This window comes from Aquila chrysaetos, chromosome 5, assembly GCF_900496995.4.
Source record: "Aquila chrysaetos chrysaetos chromosome 5, bAquChr1.4, whole genome shotgun sequence".
Classification (NCBI taxonomy): domain Eukaryota; kingdom Metazoa; phylum Chordata; class Aves; order Accipitriformes; family Accipitridae; genus Aquila; species Aquila chrysaetos.
Window position 1 is genome coordinate 483,324 of NC_044008.1, and position 19,722 is coordinate 503,045.

A 19,722-nucleotide genomic window follows, 5' to 3' on the forward strand; every position below is an offset into this window, starting at 1 on the left:
CTCCCGGCGCGCGTAGAGGTGGTTTGTCGGAAGGGTCGCTGGCAGCCGGGGTCTGCGCGGAGCTGCGCGTCTGATCCTCTCTCTCCACCGCTGGATTTTCCCCGTTCTTCTCGTCTGGCCGCGGCGGAGGGCAGGGAGAGCAGCTTTGTTAAACTAGGACAATGCAATGCATCCCCCCTCTGCTAATGACAGATCGTTACTTAGCAACGCGGAGGGGGGATTTTAAGAGAAGATCAGAGCGCCGGGATGAGGATATAAACTCTGCTGTTCTCCCTCCCGGGGAACTTACCAAAGAGGCACCTCTCCTTTCGTCAAGCGTCTAATTTTTTCATACGAGAGGCAACCGGAAAGTCTGAGAGCTGCTTCCCTGATGGATGGATGGCTGCCTCCCCCCGCACCTCCTCTGCTCAGGCGCTCCACTCTTCAGTTATATGCTAAGGGCATCATTTAAAGGGAAGCCCAAAGTGGGATCAGTAAGCTCCCTGCATGCGTATGCAGGTGACTGAGAAGGGGACCGGTGGGCAGAAGGGTGATCCAGGCAGCCGGGGCTTTCCTCCACCTACACGTTGAGGGAAAGTAGCTTTCGTCTTTTTGTTCTGACTTTGGGCAAGGGAGGGAGGGAAGCAGATTGTGCCCAACTCCTTGCTGAGATGAAACGGTCGATGAGAAGAGGTCTCCTTGTCACAGGCACAAAGGCCACCTCCGCCTGGCAGCATGGTGCTGAAATCTAACCCTAGCATCATTCTCTTGTGCTCTTTCCTGCCCAGTGACTACATCATTGAGGAGAAGACGGCCGTGCTGCAGAAGAGGGAGCATGAGGGATTCGGGTTTGTGTTGCGAGGGGCCAAAGGTAAGGGCTGCTTCTTTCGCTTGGTCCTGGGGCTGGGAGGGAAAGCTCCTTCTTCTCACTTTGGCTGTGCTCAGGACCCCATTTCCCTGGCTGCGCTGAGCAGCCTGAGAGCCCCTGTGCATCGGGGTCTCTTAGGGGACTTTCTTCTCCTTCTCTGGCGGCTAGGCAGTATGAGTGCAGCTTATCTCTGGTTACGTGCATTGTACAGAAAATGCCATTTGTGGCAAACGTGCATCTCGCACTTTCTGGGGTGTTTCTCTGATACAGACGCTGATATTCGTAGCTTTGCATTTGTAGGAGTTTTCACTTCTGCCTGTTTACTGGGTGTATAAAGTGCATCTGCTCTGTTTCAGGTGCAGATGAAAGCCCCATGGGGCAGGGCCTGTGTCCTCTGTGGCTTTTTTTTTTGTAATGCTAGAAGTATTTCACTATACTTTGGCTGTATAGAGTTGGGGTCCTTCTCCTGGGAGCCCTGGCTGTGTTGGGGTTCAGCCCCAGCATGAGGGCAAACCGGTAGATGTCTGTCCTGCAGCTGCCACCATACCTTCGACCCTGTGCTGCCAGACAGCCTCTGCTCGTGCCTGGGGCACGCGTCCCTGGCACAGCCCTGGAGTACCTGTGCTTGTGCACCCGGTACCTTGGACCGGGTTCTTACTGTGGCTCCTCTTGCCAGAAACTGATAATTTTGCTACAAAAAAAGAGAGTCCCTTGGGGACTGGTAATGAATGTGCTCATATTCATGTAGGAAATAGGCTTCAGCCCCTGTGCTCAGGAGGCAGGTCTGCCTCCGGCTGGAGAGTCCTCTGTCCAGCAGTTCCAGACTGAAGGCTGGGGAGAGGCAAGGGGATCTCAGAAATGCAGCTGCTGAAAGCAGAGGCACGGCAATGCATGCTTCTGTCCCTTCCTTGCATGTAGGGTGCAAGATGCAGGAGGCAAAGCTTAAACCAGTGCCTGCCAGCTCGTTTGGTAGTGCTGCTCCTTTCCTGGACCACGGTGTGGCTGAAGATTGTTGTGATTTGGGCTTTAATCCTGGGTGTGATTTTCTGTGGGGATTCCTGAATTGTCTTTGTTCTGTCCTTATCGCAAAAGGGCTCTGTGTGCCGGTGGGTGTGTTTGCGTTTCTGTCAGAATATGGTTGCTGTCTCTTCCTCCCCTCTCTCTCCCCTTCCCTATATATGACATATGTGTCTGTCCGTGTGCTGCTCACATCAGTCTGTGTAATGTGAAGTGAAACTTCAGGGCTCAAAATGGCATCCATTTTTTTGCCAGATCAGACTTGCAGCTATTGTGTTAGGAAAAATGGGATAAATTTTGTCCTGTTTCCTTTTTTCTTTCTTTCTTGTTGTTTGCCCTCCTAACATTTGTAGGCTCTGTATTTTCCTTTGTCTGCTGAGGCTGAAAGAGAGGACTTGGAGTGGATTGAACAGTGGGCATGAGGCTGTGTGGGACTTGGGTCTGGCTTATGGATTTGCAGCCTGGCATTGCTGCAGGGGGCACTGAGCAGCGCGTGGCTGCAGAGGGTCATGGCTCGGAAGCCCTCACAGGGTGGGCATGGTCTGTCTTGCTGCCATCTGGGACAGGGGTGCTGGTGAGTCTGCTGAAGCCCCTTGGGGAGCAGCATCCTCTTGACAGAGGTGAATGTGGTGCTTCTGAGTCACCCCTGTATTTCCCAGCCACTCAGCCTGGTGCTTCGCGCTGCCATGGGGTTTAAGCTGGAAAGAACGCTGGGACTCTGTCTTGGCCCCATGGATGTCACCACTGCTCACTCTTCATTCAGATGCTCTGTGCAAAACACTTTGGGCCTCGTGGGGTGAACTGCAGAAGGGGTCTGAAGACGGGAGGGACCAGAGCATCAGCAAAGTCCCTGCAGAGGGAGGGAGCTGGTTATTAAGTGAGACTCAGCTGGATGATCCTCAAAGGAAACTGCACTTTGTGCTGCAGAGGATGGTGAAAATCTTGCATGGCTTCTACCAGTCTTGCTGACGGTTGATTTCTTCCCAAGCCCAAATTTGCCTGTCCATGTGAGCTGCCCCATCAGCTGCACCCCTGGCAGAGAAGGCTCTCCAACACCCTTCCCAGCCTGTCCCATCTCCACCTCTGTCCAGTACCGGGAGGAGGTGATGTCCCAGTCAAACCAACTGAGCATTTGAACAAACGTTATTTTATCCTCGTTCCTGCAGGAGATGAGCTGCAGCTTTCAGACATGGGACTTGCCTGCAGCCATTGCCTTAGGGAATCATTTGGAGCAGATGGGAAGCGATGTAGCAGCCCCTTCACTCAGCACTGTGATGGAAAATGATGAGCAGGTGGATTCACTTCTTCATTTCTTGGCCTAGAGAGACCATCCCTACCTTTCACATACACCTTTGCTCAAAATGCTGAAAGATGGTATTTCTTGGCTTGTAACATCCTGAAGTCAACCAGTCAGCCTTCCATGCCTAGACTAGAGCAACCTCCCTCTTCCTGGGTAACCTGACTACAGATGAGGCACTATCTATTTAGTAATATGATTCATAAATTATTCATACATACTTCCCTGGGGCCATCCCTGTAAAACAGTAGTGGTTACAGCTCATACAGTGACTGCACTTCACATGGTCTCAGCAAATCCATGCTACCAGTTCCCTGGGCAGAGAAGTATTGTTCTTAGGCCAGTTAATGCTCGTTGGCACCTGGTTATGGTGGGTTCTGTGGAAGCGGCAGAGGGACACGCAGTCCCTGACTTGGGAATTTACTCTCTAAGAAAGGAGTAGATAATTTTATGAATAGCAAGGGTATTGCCAATAGTACAAATTAAGGGTTAAAAAAAAAAAGAAAAGGAAATGGTTCTAAGTCCTTGCTTCAAAGCACGAGCTTTCTTTTGTCTACTTAGTCTGGGGAGAAGCCACCATGCGGGGCAGGTTATTCATGAAGTTCCCTGAGATGATTGCTTCCCATGATTCATGTATCTCCCCAGGCAGCTGAGCCAGTACACTGTTGGGGAGAAGATGCTGTCCTGATCCACTGTGGGGCTCGGTTTGCTCCTGCTTCTTTCCAAAATGTTGTCAATTTTTTATTGCACCCACCCACCCCCCAGTTCTCCGGCCAAGCAAGCTTTTCACCTGCTTTACCAGGTGCGCCTGCCTTGACGCAGAACGCAGACCTGCTTTCCAGGTTTCTGCCCAGCTCGCCACACCTCCCAGCTCTCACTGCTCCCTGCAGCAAGTGCCCTTGTCACTCTGCCTGCCCCACTGCCATGGCCTCCCCACAGCCCCAGGTCCTCCTGCTCTCCTCTGCCCACCACGGCCTCTCTGCCCCTCAGTGCCCCTTCTGTGTCCAGCGTCAGTCCTTGCATTTGAGCCAGACCATCAAGGACCACTTGTAAAACCAGCAGGTCACAGCTGGTGACCAAAGTGCCAATCCGTGGGACTTGCCGATGGGGAGGGTCGGTCTGTACCGCAGCCCCGTCCCTGCCGGTGGGGCTGCAGCAGGGCCCCGTGGGAGCCATTGCTGTTCCCAGCGCCCCGGAGCACTCCCTGCAAGCGTCTTGTTATGTTCAGCATCACGGGAAAACCAGTCACTGTGACCGCACAGCTTCCAGTCCTGCGCCTGGAAGCCCCTGCAGCCATCGCCAATGCCCCTTTGCCTGCGCCTGGCCATGGGCAAGCTTGTGCACGGCAGGCTGGGTTCCTCCTCCAGTGCTGGACACTTGCCATTCACCAGTGACTCGGTCCCACGGTCGAGACCGAGTTCTGGCTGCATGGGCTCTGCGGGGTAACGCGCAGAGAGCTCGGGGCTCGGGTTAGGGAGGATCTCTGCATGGTTGTCATCTGCTCACTTCACAAACTCCCCCTTGGTTTTTGCTGCGTTTTCTCCATGGGAAGGTTAAAATTTGATGTTCAGTGTCAGATGTTTGTGTTTGCATCTCTTTGTGTAAAGACCAGCCAGAGCAACTGGTATTGCAGTTACTGAGACAAATCACCTTGGGTGAATTCAGTGAACCAACCACCCAAGCACAGAACTTGCCTGGATCTGTAGCAATCAGTGGATCATTTGAGGGTGTTCTAGTTTGTTTCCTGCCCAGTACTTGGCGTTAGGACCTCAGGCTCGGAAGTTCCCACAAGCTGAATTTTGGTGCTGTGAAGTGCCTGGTGCTGGGTGTCATTGGCCTGACGGGGGTCTCTGACAGCTGCAGCTCCTGCCCTGCACAGCCCTGGGGGCCCAAGGAGGGGTACGGTGAGGGAAGTACAGTCAAAGTTTGAGGATCTTGCTCTTGGTCAGGGGTAGAGGGGAGGTTGTCCTAAAGCCTTGCAGCAAGTTTTGGGACATACTGCTGGTATCATAAAGTTTTGTGGAAATGGAGGAGCTCACTGATGGTTTTCAGAACTTGGCTCTTGTGTGGAGGAGCGCTGTGACACTTTGTGACCCTCAGGACGGGCAGAAATTGGGACCCGAGGTGTTTAGACAGATCATGTCAAACACCAAGTCTGTCCTCTGTGTTGTTAAGGGTGGTGTCTTCATTATGGAGATCTAATGGAAAACTAGAAACAAGGCTCAGTAGAGTCTAGATATGGCAAATGCGACTTACGTCACACCTTTTATAGTAGCCTTAGAAATTTAAAAATTCAGGAGCTGATTTTAAATAACTGCCGTAGCACCCCTTTTCTCCCTGCCCCAAATACACGCACTCCATTAGTGCTTGTTATCTGTTGACCACCCAGCTGCCAGCAGGTACCTGCTGCTCCAGTGCTCTGTTCAGATGTCAAAACAGTGGTGTGTGGCTTCCTACCCTAGCCTTTAAACTGAGACATGCCTTCGGGATTTTAGGTGAGAAGTACCAAGGCAGCTGCAGTATAATTTTATTTTTCACTCTGTAAATGTGTTTCTGGTGAAGTACCTGGGATCTTGTGGTTTAACCCTGATCTTAACAATTTGCTCTGCTTGAATTAACTTGTAATGTTTTTCACTGCTAAGCTTGGCTGGTAATAAAAGTAACTCATCCAAGAAAAGCAGTATTTTTAATAGAATAGAATAGAATATTTTAGTTTAAAGGGACCTACAACAGTCATCTAATCCAACTCCCTGACCACTTCAGGGCTGACCAAAAGTTAAAGCATGTTGTTAAGGGCATTGTCCAAATGCCTTTTCAGCACTGCCAGCTTGGGGCATCGACCACCTCTTGAGGAATCGTGTTCCAGAGCATGACCACCTTCTCAGTAAAGAAACGCTTCCTCATCGTCAGTCTGAACCTCCCCTGATGCAGCTTTGAACCATTCCCAGGCATCCTGTCCCTGGATCCCAGGGAGAAGAGCTCAGCACCTCCCTCTCCACATCCCCTCCTCAGGAAGCTGTAGAAAGCAATGAGGTCACTCCTCAGCCTCCTTCTCTCCAAGCTAGACAAGCCCAAAGTCCTCAGCCGCTCCTCAGAGGACATGCCTTCCAGCCCTGTCACCAGCTTGGTTGCCCTCCTCTGGATGCATGTGAGGTCCTTCACATCCTTCTCAAATGGTGGGGCCCAGAACTGCTCACAGTATTCAAGTTGAGGCCACACCAACGCTGACTACAGCAGGACAATCCCCTCTCTTGACCAGCTGGTCACGCTGTGTTTGATGTCCTCCAGGATGCAGTTTGTCCTCTTGGCTGCCAGGGGTCCCAGGAAGCCTGCATCTTGAAGTGCAATCAACTGTGATGCTGCAGGAGTCAAAGTCAGGGCTGGAGTTTACTGTATCAGGGCCTGGGGAGCAATTCCTCATGAAGATGGGCAGGCCAGGGGAAGAGACAGCACAGATGGGCAGGGGAAGAGAGCGCGCTCAGGTCTGGGCACGCTTCTGGCCGTGGCGGGTGCCACTGAACCAGCTTTGCGGCATGGGTGTCCCTTTGGGCTGCCGCTGTGTGCTGGCAGCGATGCCATCTTCCCGGCAGCGGTGGCGTGGCGGAGGCAGAGCTGACCCCTCTCGGGGACCCTCCCCTTGGCTTCTGGGGGGCTGTCGGCACCCCTGTGCCTAAGGGCAGGATTGGGGTTCTGCAGGGCCTTTGCCCTCAGACCTGTGGTGTTGAGGGGGTTGTCAAAGCCACCCCAGGGCTTCCTGGTGATCTGGCTCTTCCAGGGCTTCTCCTGACTGCTGGGCACAGCTGCAGCTGGCATCCCTGGTGTGAGACAGCCTGGACGGTGGGTTTTTAAGACCTGGAAATGGCCGCCACAATCAAATTGCACAACCAAAGCTGTAGGGTTAACATGATAGCTCCTCGAGAGGTACAAATGATGCTTCCTGAGATTTGAAATCATGAGCTTTTGCAATGAACAGTAGACCTCCTTGTTAAGAAATTTTGCCTCATTACCAGTGAGAATTTCTGTAATTTAATTCCAAATCTTTTGATTTAGTTTTGCCTTTGCCAGTTGGATAAGAGAGCCTCCTTAAATTTTATTTCCTTCCTGGGTAGGCACTTACAGATGAATTGTCACCAAGTTACATACTTCTGTTCTAAAGCTTTCCCACAGGCTCTGATCTAGAAACGGTATTTTGGAGGGTCTAGTCCCAAGCTGGTATTTGTGGTGGCTGGTCTGCTGCGCTCAGCCTTCACTCAGGCCTCCATGAGACACATAGGTCAGGATTCCCAGGCTGCGTAAGGAGTATTGGTGTCCTCCTCCTCCATCACCAGGGCTACAACCAGCTCTGAACACTGCGGGTTGTTCTGGTTAATATTTCTTGTTTCGTTGGTGTTGGAGCTGTAAGCAAATGGCTGGGCTGCTGACGAGGCTGAGATTAAGCTAACTGAACAGGAGGCAGAGAATGACTGGACATGATGTGGGAGGTGGGACATGACAGACAGCATCACGGACAGTGCTTTGGAGGAATGACTGGATTTCGTCAGTGTGCAGGGGATGGTGCTAGAAGTGGCCAAACTTCACAGACAACTGACAGGGAATACTGGAGACCTTTGGGGTCCCCAGAAGGTAACCTCTCAGTGATACCAGGTAAGGCCAAGATTACCTAGGCGATGGTATTGGAAATACCAGATTTGCATACAGATGTAGCAAAACTGGGGTGAGTGGGAAAAAAGTAGCTAGAGGCAGATTGTTTGTTTGGAAAGAAGCTGGGGCAGCAAAAAGGAGTGTTACGAACCAGGAGAAAGGTTACAAAGGTACCTGAATGATGTTACTGGGGCTGTTTGGCAGGGGTTTCTGCTGGGCAGCTCTGTGCTTGATCACCACAGCCCAGATCAGGGCGATAAACCAAATCTGTTCTTCTGACCAAATCTGTTCTGTGTGTCCAGCCTGCTGCCCCATCTCTGGCTGTCAGCAGAACAGCCCTACAGATGGATCGAGCATCTTGGTACCAGGTCGGTGCCTGCTCCAGTCCTGTCAGCATCGGCATCTGTCCACCACCTCCAAACAGCTAGCTTTTGGGGAAGAGCAGGCGGGGAATGCTCCTGAGATTTGCTGTGAGCCGTCACTTCACCGTGGCCAATACTTGACTCCAGGGTGTTTTAAAGGGCATGCTGTCTGCAGGCAGCGTGTGGATGTCTGCGTACGGCCATCCTTGGGCAGTGTGTGCAGCAGTGCGTCCCGTGCAGGGCTCCGTCTCCTGTGACCCAGAGGAGCATGGGTTTTCCACATCAGGCTTTTGGGCAGGACAGACTGCCATGGGGACAGAGGAGTGGCAGTCGGGGCTTCCCCCACAGTAGTGGGGTTTCTGTTCACCCTTTGCCTTTGCCAGAGCTTTATTCTCCAGAGCTGCTTCTGCTCCTTTCAGTAGACTCTGGTGGTTTGGAAGGAGATATCCCTGCCACCAAGGTCTCCTGCACGTGGCATGGTTTGCAGGTGCTCCATGGTGTTGCTGTCAACATACATTTCATTTAGTTCTGTTCTGTTCTGAGAAAATGATATGCTCGGTACCCATCAGCTTAACCAGTAAGGCAGGGTTGGGCTTTCAGGTGGTAACCTGGTTTTATAGCTTTTCTGGCACTTATCCAGGAAATTTTAATTGTTATGTACTGCAGGAGAAGTTTCTCCCTTTGCAGGTCCTTTGCAGTAAAGTATAGAGCACTCTTACTACTGACCAGGTGTGAGCACAGCACTGATATATTTGACTGAATGATAACTAAAAGCAGCTGTAAGGAAAAGTTCTGAAACAAGGAAGCACAGCTGCAGACTCCAGGGAACAGTACGTCTCCCCTGTATTGCCTGAGTCTGCGAGTTAATTGAGGCAGATAGGAAATCCAGTGCTGGATTGCACCTACAGCTGGAGGTCAGAGCTCCTCCATCCACTGCCTGACGTGGCCGTTGGAGATTCCTGGAGCAGTTAGCCCTGCAGACCTCATTCTCTGCATGGAAAAGGGGTAGTTTAGTTTACGTTCACTTGTCCATTACTAGAGTTTCTTTCTCGTTCCCTGGGACTTCAGGCAGTAGCAAGGGAGAGCTGGTTGCTTCCTCTGTCTACGTTTTTCCCCCTCCTGTATTAAATTATGCTTCTAGTATTTATTTCATAAGGATACAGTTCTGACTTCAGGATGCATTTTCTTGTTTACTGAATCTTGAAGGCACTAGTGACACTTTACAAATAGTGTAACACGGCATGCAGTTGCTGTAGATATATAGCTTCCAGCCCACAGAAAATGGTGTGCCTGGAGTCCTCATGTAACACATCAATAATGCAGCTGACAAAATTGTCTATAAGGCTGGGTTTTCTAGGTTAATTTTATCTGTAATCCCTATCAGTTTATATCTTTGATTTCCAATACAAAAAAACGCATCCTTGAACTATCCCTCAGATGACTCTTCTCAGAGCTATGATTTAGGATTTCTCTGCCATCCGCGGGCTGTCGTCAGCCCCATGGTGGGGAAACGTGGGGCAGCACTTCTGAATTCTGCATCTGTGGGATTGCAGCGGGAGTAAGCCTGATGGGATGGGTGTATCTGGAGCTGTGGAGCTGCTGTGATAACACAGTTTGCTCACATCAGGCTCCTTCTCCTGGCTAGGAAACCAATTAAATTGTCATCTGTCCAACTCTATCCTCCCCAGGGATCAGGAATTCCACTTAACCTTTTCATGACTTAATTATGATGCATATACGATGAGAGGCAGTACTGGTATGTCATGCTGATGCTCCTGTTTTGTGAAGTACAGTGCTGATGTTCTACGGAGACCGTTTGTCTCATTATGATTATATAAATAATTTACTTGACATTCAGAGAGCCTGAGTCTACCCTTTTCTCATTTTCAGAGATTCAGGCAATACACAAGGTCTTTCTCACCTTAAACCTCATATCCTTCTGGGCCGAGGTCTAGCATAAGTTAATGGGCGCCTAGTTTTGCAGCTACAGTTTGCAGCAAGGTCATGTTTGTGGTTCTTTGAACATCAGGCTGTTGAAAGAACTTGCTGGTCAACACTGATCCAAAGAGCTGAATTTAACACTGGGGACGTCCTGAAGGATTTGGAGAAATCAGATGTTACACTGGCATTTCTAAAAATACGTAGGATGACTTGTCAACTGTTTGCCACTTAAGCTAGCTTCCATCAAAGGAAAAAGTCATGGAAAGCTCTTGATAAAAAACATCTAAGATCATTCAGCATATTAACATTTTGTCAGGCAAACTTCGTCTTGGTCTGGTGCTAGCCAATGGCTATCTGATTTAACAGAAAAAATCTTGCATAAAAATTGTAAATAAAATAATAAAGTAGTAGTATAGTAAATGATGGAAGTATTTATATCTGTATAAAATCAGGGTCTATACATTTCACACAAATGAAGGAGAATGTAGGTCACATTTACTGGAGTGATCTGACATCAAAGGAGATGTATGCACAAGATCATCTGCTGACTCTCTTATTAAATCTACTGCTTCATTAGGGTTTTGACACAGCTCTTAAAAAATACATTGTTTTCATAATAGACTTAGAGTGATGGATAACTTACCTAGGCCTGTTGATACAATACATCATTATCTATATTGCTAACAAAAATAAACCATGCTTTCTGCATACATCAGCTGAGGTGAGAGGTGGACATACAGGGACCTTTGTTGAAGGCTCTGGCCCTTGTCATGCATGATATCAGACTAGATAATCGTGGTTTTTTTCTGACTTGCTTGTTACATGTCTCTAAGGCAAATGGTTTGTTCAAGCATCATCAGCCACTAAAGAAGACATTTGGTGTTTGATTTCTTAGCAAGTTAGTCCAGATCCTTCAGTGCATTCTGCTCAGAACTGTCCCTATACTAGCAAAGAGTGTCCTTTTACCACTGACTTTTTTGAATGAAGATGAGACAGTGAATCCTGCATGGACTAAAGATTCATGTGAGAAAAAGACACCTTTATCGGTCTGCTGAAAAGCCCTGAGTGAGAGCCTTCAGTTCACCTGGCCCCAAAATTGCCAGCCTGGCCAGGGTTTGGGGAGCATGTCTCCATTTTGAATTCCTAGGCTCTATATACGTTTGAGCCAGCTGTTTCATGCAACTGTGGCCTCGCTGTTGCATTTCTTACCAACCAGCTTTAGCTTCTGTCCTACGCATGTGAGAATTACTGTGTGGGAGGGGAGGACATCATAAGCCATCACAACCAAGCTCTTGAGAGTCTCTTGTGCCGGTCTTGGTGCTGGTTTGCAAACCATTCTTCACGCTCCTGTATTAATTACCCTTCAGAGAAAGTAATGCTAAGTAATGCATTGCAACATCAAATACGCCATCTGCCAGGAATCTCTATGCGCTCCAGTCAAGACCTCTAGACCTAAACTTACTTGGACTGAAATAATCTGTGTCAACACCGTTGGTGCCAGAAGCTGTGCATCACACTTTGAACTGACCCTGTGCAAGTAGCAGTGCCATGCTGTTGGCCAGCCACTGGTCAGCAGCCAAAACTTAGATATTTCAAGCACTAATATCTTTTGGTGCATGACATATGCTGCATCATTAGGCAAAACGATGGCTTGTTAGCCTCCTCTCCTCCTGGTGATTTAAGTATGTTCGGGATCTACTCAGCAGAATGACTGCTATACTGCTGTTGCAGGAGGGGATTTCTGCCATACAACTGCAATCTGTTATTTGACAGCTAGCCTTGAGCAAAGTGGCTGTCCCAGGTAGAGGAGGAATAAAACACACTCGCTGACCCTCCAGTGTGTATTACACTTTCAGGAGAGTGCAGATCTGTCAGAGCATGTCTGGGGTTTTCAGCCACTTATTCCTAATGTGTCAATAATTTTCTTTGTCCATGACAGGTGATGTGGAATATTGTCTCTTGTTTCTGCAGGCAGGGAAAACAGAGTAGTTGGCACAGGTGGTTTCAGTATTGCACCTTCACCCCCACCGACTCGCTGAGTACTCTTGTATCTGGTAGCCCATCTTCAGCTTCATCTTTGAGGCTGCTACCAGCTGAGAACAGCTCCAAAATCAGTGCAGTGCTGATCACCAGAGGTGGCACAGTCCCCTCTCTAGTCCTGGGACTACCACTAAGTGGAGATAGGGCTGAAATGACTCTATAGATACTGCTCCCTGGAAGGCTGCACAAACAAGTGGCCAGGTGTCATAGTGCCGAGAAGCACCACTTTTCTTGGAAGGGTAACTTCTCTCTTTCCTCGTCTGTGGCACAGGCTATTAGGAACAGCCATCTGTCTGGTAACACTTGAAAGCCAGTAATAAGATTGCATGCTATTAGAAAAGGCATGTCTCGAGCTTCTTCTGGATCCGCTTTAGGTGTTTCCACTCATATAAGGCCTGGTGAAGAAGTCCTCACTGATCCAATGCTATGGTCTTGTGTAGCAAGACACAAATACTCTCTGCACAAAAGCAGGTACACAGGCAGCAGGTCTGTTCTCAATACACAAAGGGGAAAATAAAAATCTTCTTGGAGAATCACGACCAGCCCCTGAAACAGCCACAGTTGATATACTCTGTGCTGGGGACAGAAACCCATCTTGGTACCACTGGTAGTTTCAGGTGACCAGAGCCTGGCCAGATGTGTAGAGTAGCTGTGGCCTTTCTGCTTAATTTCTTTAATGGATCTGACGTTTCTGAACATCTACAACAGTCTCCTCTTGATAAACAGACAAAGGAAGCTTGTTCCTTCGTCACATCACAAAAGGTAGCACACATCACACAAGTGCCTCTCTGCTGTAAGTTGGGCATCCCCCATGCAAAATTCCTTCATCCTGGATGGGTACTGAAGCAAGATGGGCTGCAGCTGGATAATGTAAGTGCACTGCCTGGGTCCATCTGAGAAAATCCCTTCCCTGGAAATGGTGTTCTTTTGGGAGCAGGAGCAGATTTTCCAACCAGGAATGCAATTAAAACCTCACTGTTGAAGAGTGGGTTTCATTTGATTAATGCAGACGTCCATCAACAAGTAGCCCTCTGCTCCTGAGCTAATGGTCTCCTGTAGGACCAGTATGAGAGAGGCACTGCTCTGGGACGCTGAAAGCAGGTGTCATGTCTGCAGTAGCACAGGTGGATGGTGCACATTGTGTTTTCTCTGCTGACTATGAAAGAGGCCTGGAGCCGCTAACTCAGATGTAGACACAGGAGTGAGTTCTTCCCCTCCTGCCATTGTTCATAGCTGCTGTTCTCATTTCGTCTGTAGTACTGGGAGATGGATGAGGCTTCAGGGACCTTTTGGGAACATATGTGACTCTGGGAGTCACACGTGTCTGGGAGGCTCTGGGGCTTTCTCAGGGTCTAAGCTGATTAATACTGTAGACATGTAGCATTAGCTCTGGTTCCTGCATTGATGTCAAGCTGAGCCTTGCATACATGTTCTTTTGAACCAATATACAGAGATTTTTATAGGCTCCTGGACATTCTTGTCCACCTTCTGCTTGCTTTTTTGCCACAGTGTCTCAATCTCTCTCTCTCTTTGTGTTTTTTAGCTGAAACCCCAATTGAGGAGTTCACCCCAACCCCAGCCTTCCCAGCGCTCCAGTACCTGGAATCAGTGGATGTGGAAGGTGTTGCTTGGAGAGCAGGGCTTCGCACAGGAGACTTTCTGATTGAGGTGAGCCCAGAAGTGGCAGGGAGAGTGACTGATGGCTGCCAGCAGCATCTTCTGCAGGACAAGGGCTTATGTCTTGCATAAAATTAATTTCCTTTATAAGGTGTTTTGAGAGCTGGGTAATAATTGTTACTGAAATGCCTGCTGCCTGGATGTCTTGATGAAAAAATGTATTCCAGGTACAATAATTCAAGTAGATACATGCTCTGTGTGCTAGAAGGGGAGCTGACAGGTTCCCTTCTGCTAACTGAAATTACAGGGAAAATGGAGGTTGGAGGAAAGACTCATCAGATGCCCTCTCTGGAGGCTAATCAGGATTGTTTTGTACTGATATTTATTACAGCTTTGCCCAATGTGGTACAAGTATTGGGATCTATAGGGAAGAATTAGATTGACTGGGTATATAGGTCTCTGCTCTTGTATCTCCCCCTTGGCCCTTTCCCTTTCTTGAGAAGGCAATGCTGGGGGCTGTGTGTTGCCTTCACTCTGCTCTGAGGCCACAGTCGACTGGATTTTTGTGGTCACGTTAAAAGAAGGAAAAGCAAGGATTAGAGTCACTGGCAACTTCACATTAAACAAGTGGCTCCAGGGCTCAGCAGCAAGGCACAGCAAGGTGAAATAGAGGTGTAATCTCCCCAGGGCACAGGCAGGAGACTTAGGAGAAAACTGGGGTAGGGGTCTGAAGCGGGCTGCCAGGTCTCCAGCAGTGACAGCACTTGCTTGCTCCTGCAGCTTGGCATTAATATTATTTTGTTATTGTTTGTATTAGTGTATGCACAGAACCTCAGCGACAGGTCAGGAAATCATTGTGGTAGGTGCTGCATGGTGCACGGCAGCTGTGCAGTACAGGTGGTGACGGCTGTGTCCCAGCACACAGATGACAGGGGTGCTCCCATGCTGGTGCTCGCCGTCTCTGGACAGTGAGATGACACTGCAGGGAGCAGTCTTGGCATATCGGCTGCTTCATCTTGTAGTGAATGCAGCAGAGGATAGTTTTAAGGAGTGATTTAAAAGAGAGTGGTAACATTAATTTGTTAATGTTTATAGGGACTCTCCTCACTATAGGAGAAAAGTGTAAGAGACATTACTGTGGTACTTGCAAGTGAAAGTTATGTTCAGAATCCATGCCAAATGGGTATGGTATGAATAGGTCAAGTCTGCATTTCTTAAAGCCAGAGAAAAGGCTGTTACAATAAGGCATTTGGGAAATGATTAAAGTATTTGTGAATCACTCAATCAAGATGCCCGTTTCTGTGCCTTAATTGTAAAGGGATCCCAGAGAGTTTGTTTCAAATGGACATGTATACACTGTTGGAGTGGGAAGGGATGTGAGATGAATCCTGTCCCTTCCAAGGGAGCAACGGTTGCAGAAGAGGTGGAGTGAGGCTGAATTGACACCGAGTCTGTGAAGCGACTGTGAGTTAGATGGGATGGGAAGGGGAACTTTGTGTGAAGTTTTGAGGTGGGTGGCATGGTCAGGCTCCACTGCGAATCTCCTCACAGCAAGTGCTGAGCAGCACACAGTGGACAGGCAGTCCATATAGTCAGAGGAAGGGCTGGCATCCTGTGGGATTTTGCTTTCTCACATCTTCCCATGCAAAAATCATAAGGCTTTAAACCCAGTAATGCAGTATATGACATCTGCGTTGGTCCGACATGGTGGTGGTGTGGTGTAGGTTGTAGTTGTGCGTGGTTTAAGGCAAGCAGAGCTGCATGCTTCTGGCAGGTGGATGTGTGAAGTTGTACTGGGTGTGGAAGTGCTCCCGGGACTGGGGAGGCGGGTGGTGAGGCTTTGCTCAGCTCAGCTGCTGCGATTCACTCTGCAGCCTGAAGCTTACACTGAAAAATGCTCTCTTTTCCAGGGGTGGTCATCACCCCTGTACCAGGCAGTTGGTTGAGGCACCCTGGAGCTCCCATCAGTGCTCTGTGGGATCTCTCTAGCAATACTTTTTCCAGAGCAATTATCTCAGACACAGTGATGGACTTGATGTTGAATGAGTAGTTGATGGAAAGCTTGTGCGTGAAGCAGGGACCAGCTGTGATGCGTCTGTGCTGAGGTGCTGAATGTTCTGCGCCCTTCATCCAAAACGGGTAGTCCCACAGGTGGTGCCGTGCCCACGTGTGTGGCACTGCTGCAGGGCAGGCGGGAGGACCGGCAGCCAACGTGCGGGGACATGGAGCCGTGTGCTGCCAGGAGCACAGGGAATCCCGCAGCGGGTGGAGCACAGCGGGAAGGGGAGAGGGAAGCTGGGCTTGAGGAGCTCTCAGCAGAGGTCCAGGTTGGCACTTGGCCTTACTTCCAGTGGGAAGAGCACACCCATCCTTCACTCTCCTTTCTGCGGTTAGTGGGGCCCGGATTTCCCCTCCATACTTGCAGCAAACCTTCTGGAGAGAAGCTCCCAGTGGGGCCGTTTGCTCTGTCCATCCTGCACGCGGGCACGGTTCTTGCAGCCAGAAAGTCCCCCAAAAGCTGCGAGCAGGAGAGTGCTGGCAAAGGCTGCGTGACCCAAATAGCCTGCTGCCAACAACATCATCTGCATTGTTGGTGTGTCTCCTGCAGCCTCTAAAGAAAGCTAGTTACCAGTTGTCATAAACCTGACAATCATTGTAGAGCTGATACTTTTTCTGATACGAACTGTTAGAAATATTACAAAGCAAGGAAGAATTTCAAATGCTTATAAAGCCATGTGGGGTGCAAGGAGCAGGTTAGTGCTGCAGTAGAGCAGCTTTGTCCCGGCTGAGACTCGCAGTCCTTCTCCCTTCCCTCCCAGTTTGGATGTTCAGCTGCAGAATAAATGTATTTAGCTGATAACCTGCCCTCAGCGAGTTACCATTTCCTTTGGATCAGCTAGCTGAGCTGACTTCCCCTGTGGCTGCGTGATCATTAAATCTATGGCAAGTGGAGCAATAAGCATGTGTGGTTTCCCTGGGAAGGAAAGCTGGAGGTGGGTTTAGAATGAGCACAGCAGCTTTGCTGCAATGTAAAGCCTCATCCCGAAGGCAATACTCAGAAAGGGAGATGTTGTGATATAGCTTGAAGCTTTGTACAGGTCTCTGGGACCATCTTCATCAACCTGTCCAAGTGTATAGATTAGAGAGGTGTTAAATTTAGGTGGACAGTGCGTAGGCATTTTGAGACTTCATTTCTAGCCTTGTAACTTGCAGCCTGAGACCATCTCTTGCTGAAATTAATCGTTAGTCTTTTAGCTTTAAAGATTTCTTCATATTGGAGATCAGCGCTAGACACCCAGATACACATAAAGTGCTTTCACATTGCAGTTAGCAAATTCAAATAAAGAAGTGCGGGTGGCAAGCCCTGAGAGGTGTTTTCAGGCAGGGAAGTGTTTGATGACAGTGACAATCTCCATATGAGAGCTGACCTTGCTCAGCATTGGGGAACAACTCCTCTGGTACCACAAAACGGCTCTTTCGTGCAAGGATTGGGTGGCAGGGACACCATTTAGAGCTCCAAGCAAGCCCTGACCTGCCCTAGTCTTCCTCGTGCTAATTCAGCACTTAAATCAGCTTCCAAAGCTGGGAGAGGGGTGGCTGGACGTGGATGCTGGAGGCAGTCCAGTGGATGCTCCGGCAGTTCCCGTTCCTCCACGAGGCTTCCCTTTGGGGGAAGGAGTGAGATGTGTTTCTGCGGGGTGTTGGCATGAGGAGCCAGCAGAGCTGCCCGACAGGTTATACCTGGGAGCCCAACTGATGGTGACTTAAAAGAGGCAGCAAAGACCATCCAGAGAAGGAGGCATGCAGGGGAATCTGCCCCTGAAGTGGGAGCAAAGCTTCAGGCAAAATCAGCGTTTAGCATTGTGGCTTTTTGATTGATTAATACCAACCTACAACAACTGTAGTACAGGACCTGACTTACTTGTACCATGTTTAAACTGTGATGTCCTAGCCCTCTGCTCAAGCCTGCTATGCCACACTGTTTCCCCAGCCTTTTTAGCCTTTCATTTCTCACCACCACCTTCCGTACAAACGGAGGGCCATGACTGGCCTGGACCAACACGACAGGCTGAAGCCTGCTTGGTTGGCAAGTTGGGGTGGCTTTGTCAGTGAGATCCATGGAATGGCTGTATGGAGTTCAGGATACTCGTTTGATGAGCATTGGTGTCCTCACCTGATACTTTCTTCAGCAAGACTGGTCTCTGTTCATGTTTAACTAGGAAACCTCTTCCTAATTTTGTGAAGGTGGAAAGTTTCACCAGACCCCTCCAGGAGGAGCAGATGACCTTGAAGAAGGAAAGTGAGAGTTCCCTGGTAACTGTCAGGAGCTTTACATCCAGTCATGCAATAGATGCAAGGCTGCTGCAGCTCCATGTTCCCCGGTTCAGTCAGTAGCCAGGCTGAGAATGCGTTCCCAATGGGGACACGTACACACATGTGCACAATAAGCACACAGCTTGCCACACGGATCAGAAGACACACAGCATCGTGCAAACACAAACAGCACAAATGGCCTGACCCTGTTCTTCCCCGACTGATCAGAATGAAAGCCTCTCAGAAGAGAATATAAACGTATATGTGTATGTATATACAATATGGATCCCTCTAGTAGCTGGCCTTGGACCTCCAGTCTGCCCAGTAGCTGGCCCCTCACTCCCCGAGTCTGCCTAGTTGCTGGCACCTGAGCGTGTGAACCCCTGAGACCCACTTGCTGGTACTCGAATCTCTTGACACACGTGCACACACGTGTGCTGGATTCCCCAGGCCTTAGAGACTTCATCTATCCAGTAACTGGTCTCCAGTCCCCAGGTCTCCCCAGCTGCCTAATGCACAGGCATGCACAAACACAAACTAGTCTCCCTGGCAGCTGCTCCAGACACTGGGCCTTACCAGTAGCTGACTCTCAAACCCACTCGTCAGTCTGGTCCCTCCAGTAACAAATTCCAGACCCCTAGTCTCTCCAGTATCTGCCCCCAGTCTATGGCCTCTCTGATCCCTGGTTCCAAGCCTCCTATCCTACTCACTGGCCAATCCAGCCTGATGATTCCTCACAAATTAAATGCACCTACACACGCATCAACATACAATATGCAGGCAGTCGGGTCTCTGGAGTTGCTGGCGCCCCAGCACCTCTGGGACCCTCCCACCCACGGCCCCTTCCCCAGTTGCTGGCAGTGATACCTTCACACACACACACACACACACACACAGAGGTGCACAATGTGGAGCGCAGCCTCACCCAGAAGAATGGCTGTAGAAGTAGTGCAGTGACAAGACGTGCCAGACTGTGGTGGCCAGGTGCAGGGCATGGCCAGACAAGAGTACTGAGCAGCAACCTGGTACGCTTAACTGGCCTCTTCCACATCCTTCTCCCTTTGTTCTCCCGTGCTTGTTCTTGCCTGAGACACCATCATTCCTCCCTTTTCCTGCCTTTGGTCCTTTCACTGAGCATCTCGGTAGGACTGGCACAACCCCAGAATGCTCTTCCTGGCATCCCGTAATGAGTCCCATACCCCTGCAGGCAGTAGTTCCCCTCAGTCCGCAGGGTGACCTGGAGAGATCCTCTCCCATCGACTCATCCCATGGGTCTCAAACACAGACCAGGGGCTGACCCTCCCCCTGTGGTGGCCCTGGGGGTAGCCGACCTGGGGTGCTCCACTGACACCGATCAGGTCATTGGGGTTCCTCCAGCTGTCATTGTTCTCTGCTCCATTTTGACTGTGGTGATTAGCCTTTGATCACATAATCGAACAGGAACAACCTATCCCATCTGCAGCCTGTACATATTCATGTACACTGCCTGCTCGCCCCTCTCCGTTGGAATTTATCTTCTGCTGATCCTAGTTTTAACAGAAGCGTCTGCTGCAAGGCTGCCCAGCTCCCTTACACTTCTCCACCTCGGATTGTCTTCTGGCTCTGAGCTGTGGCAGAGGGAGCCTGGAGCTGTGGAGAAACGTAAC

General features: G+C 49.7%; 1 protein-coding gene across 1 annotated transcript in view; it reads left to right on the top strand.

Moving 5' to 3' along the window:
• Window positions 1-19,722, top strand: part of SHANK3 (SH3 and multiple ankyrin repeat domains 3) — a 372,381-nt gene that overhangs the window by 279,326 nt on the left and 73,333 nt on the right. Inside the window, exons 15-16 of the mRNA XM_041123382.1 lie at window positions 768-850; window positions 13,689-13,813. Coding sequence (XP_040979316.1) covers window positions 768-850; window positions 13,689-13,813 — 208 coding nt within the window. The remainder of the gene's footprint in view (window positions 1-767; window positions 851-13,688; window positions 13,814-19,722) is intronic.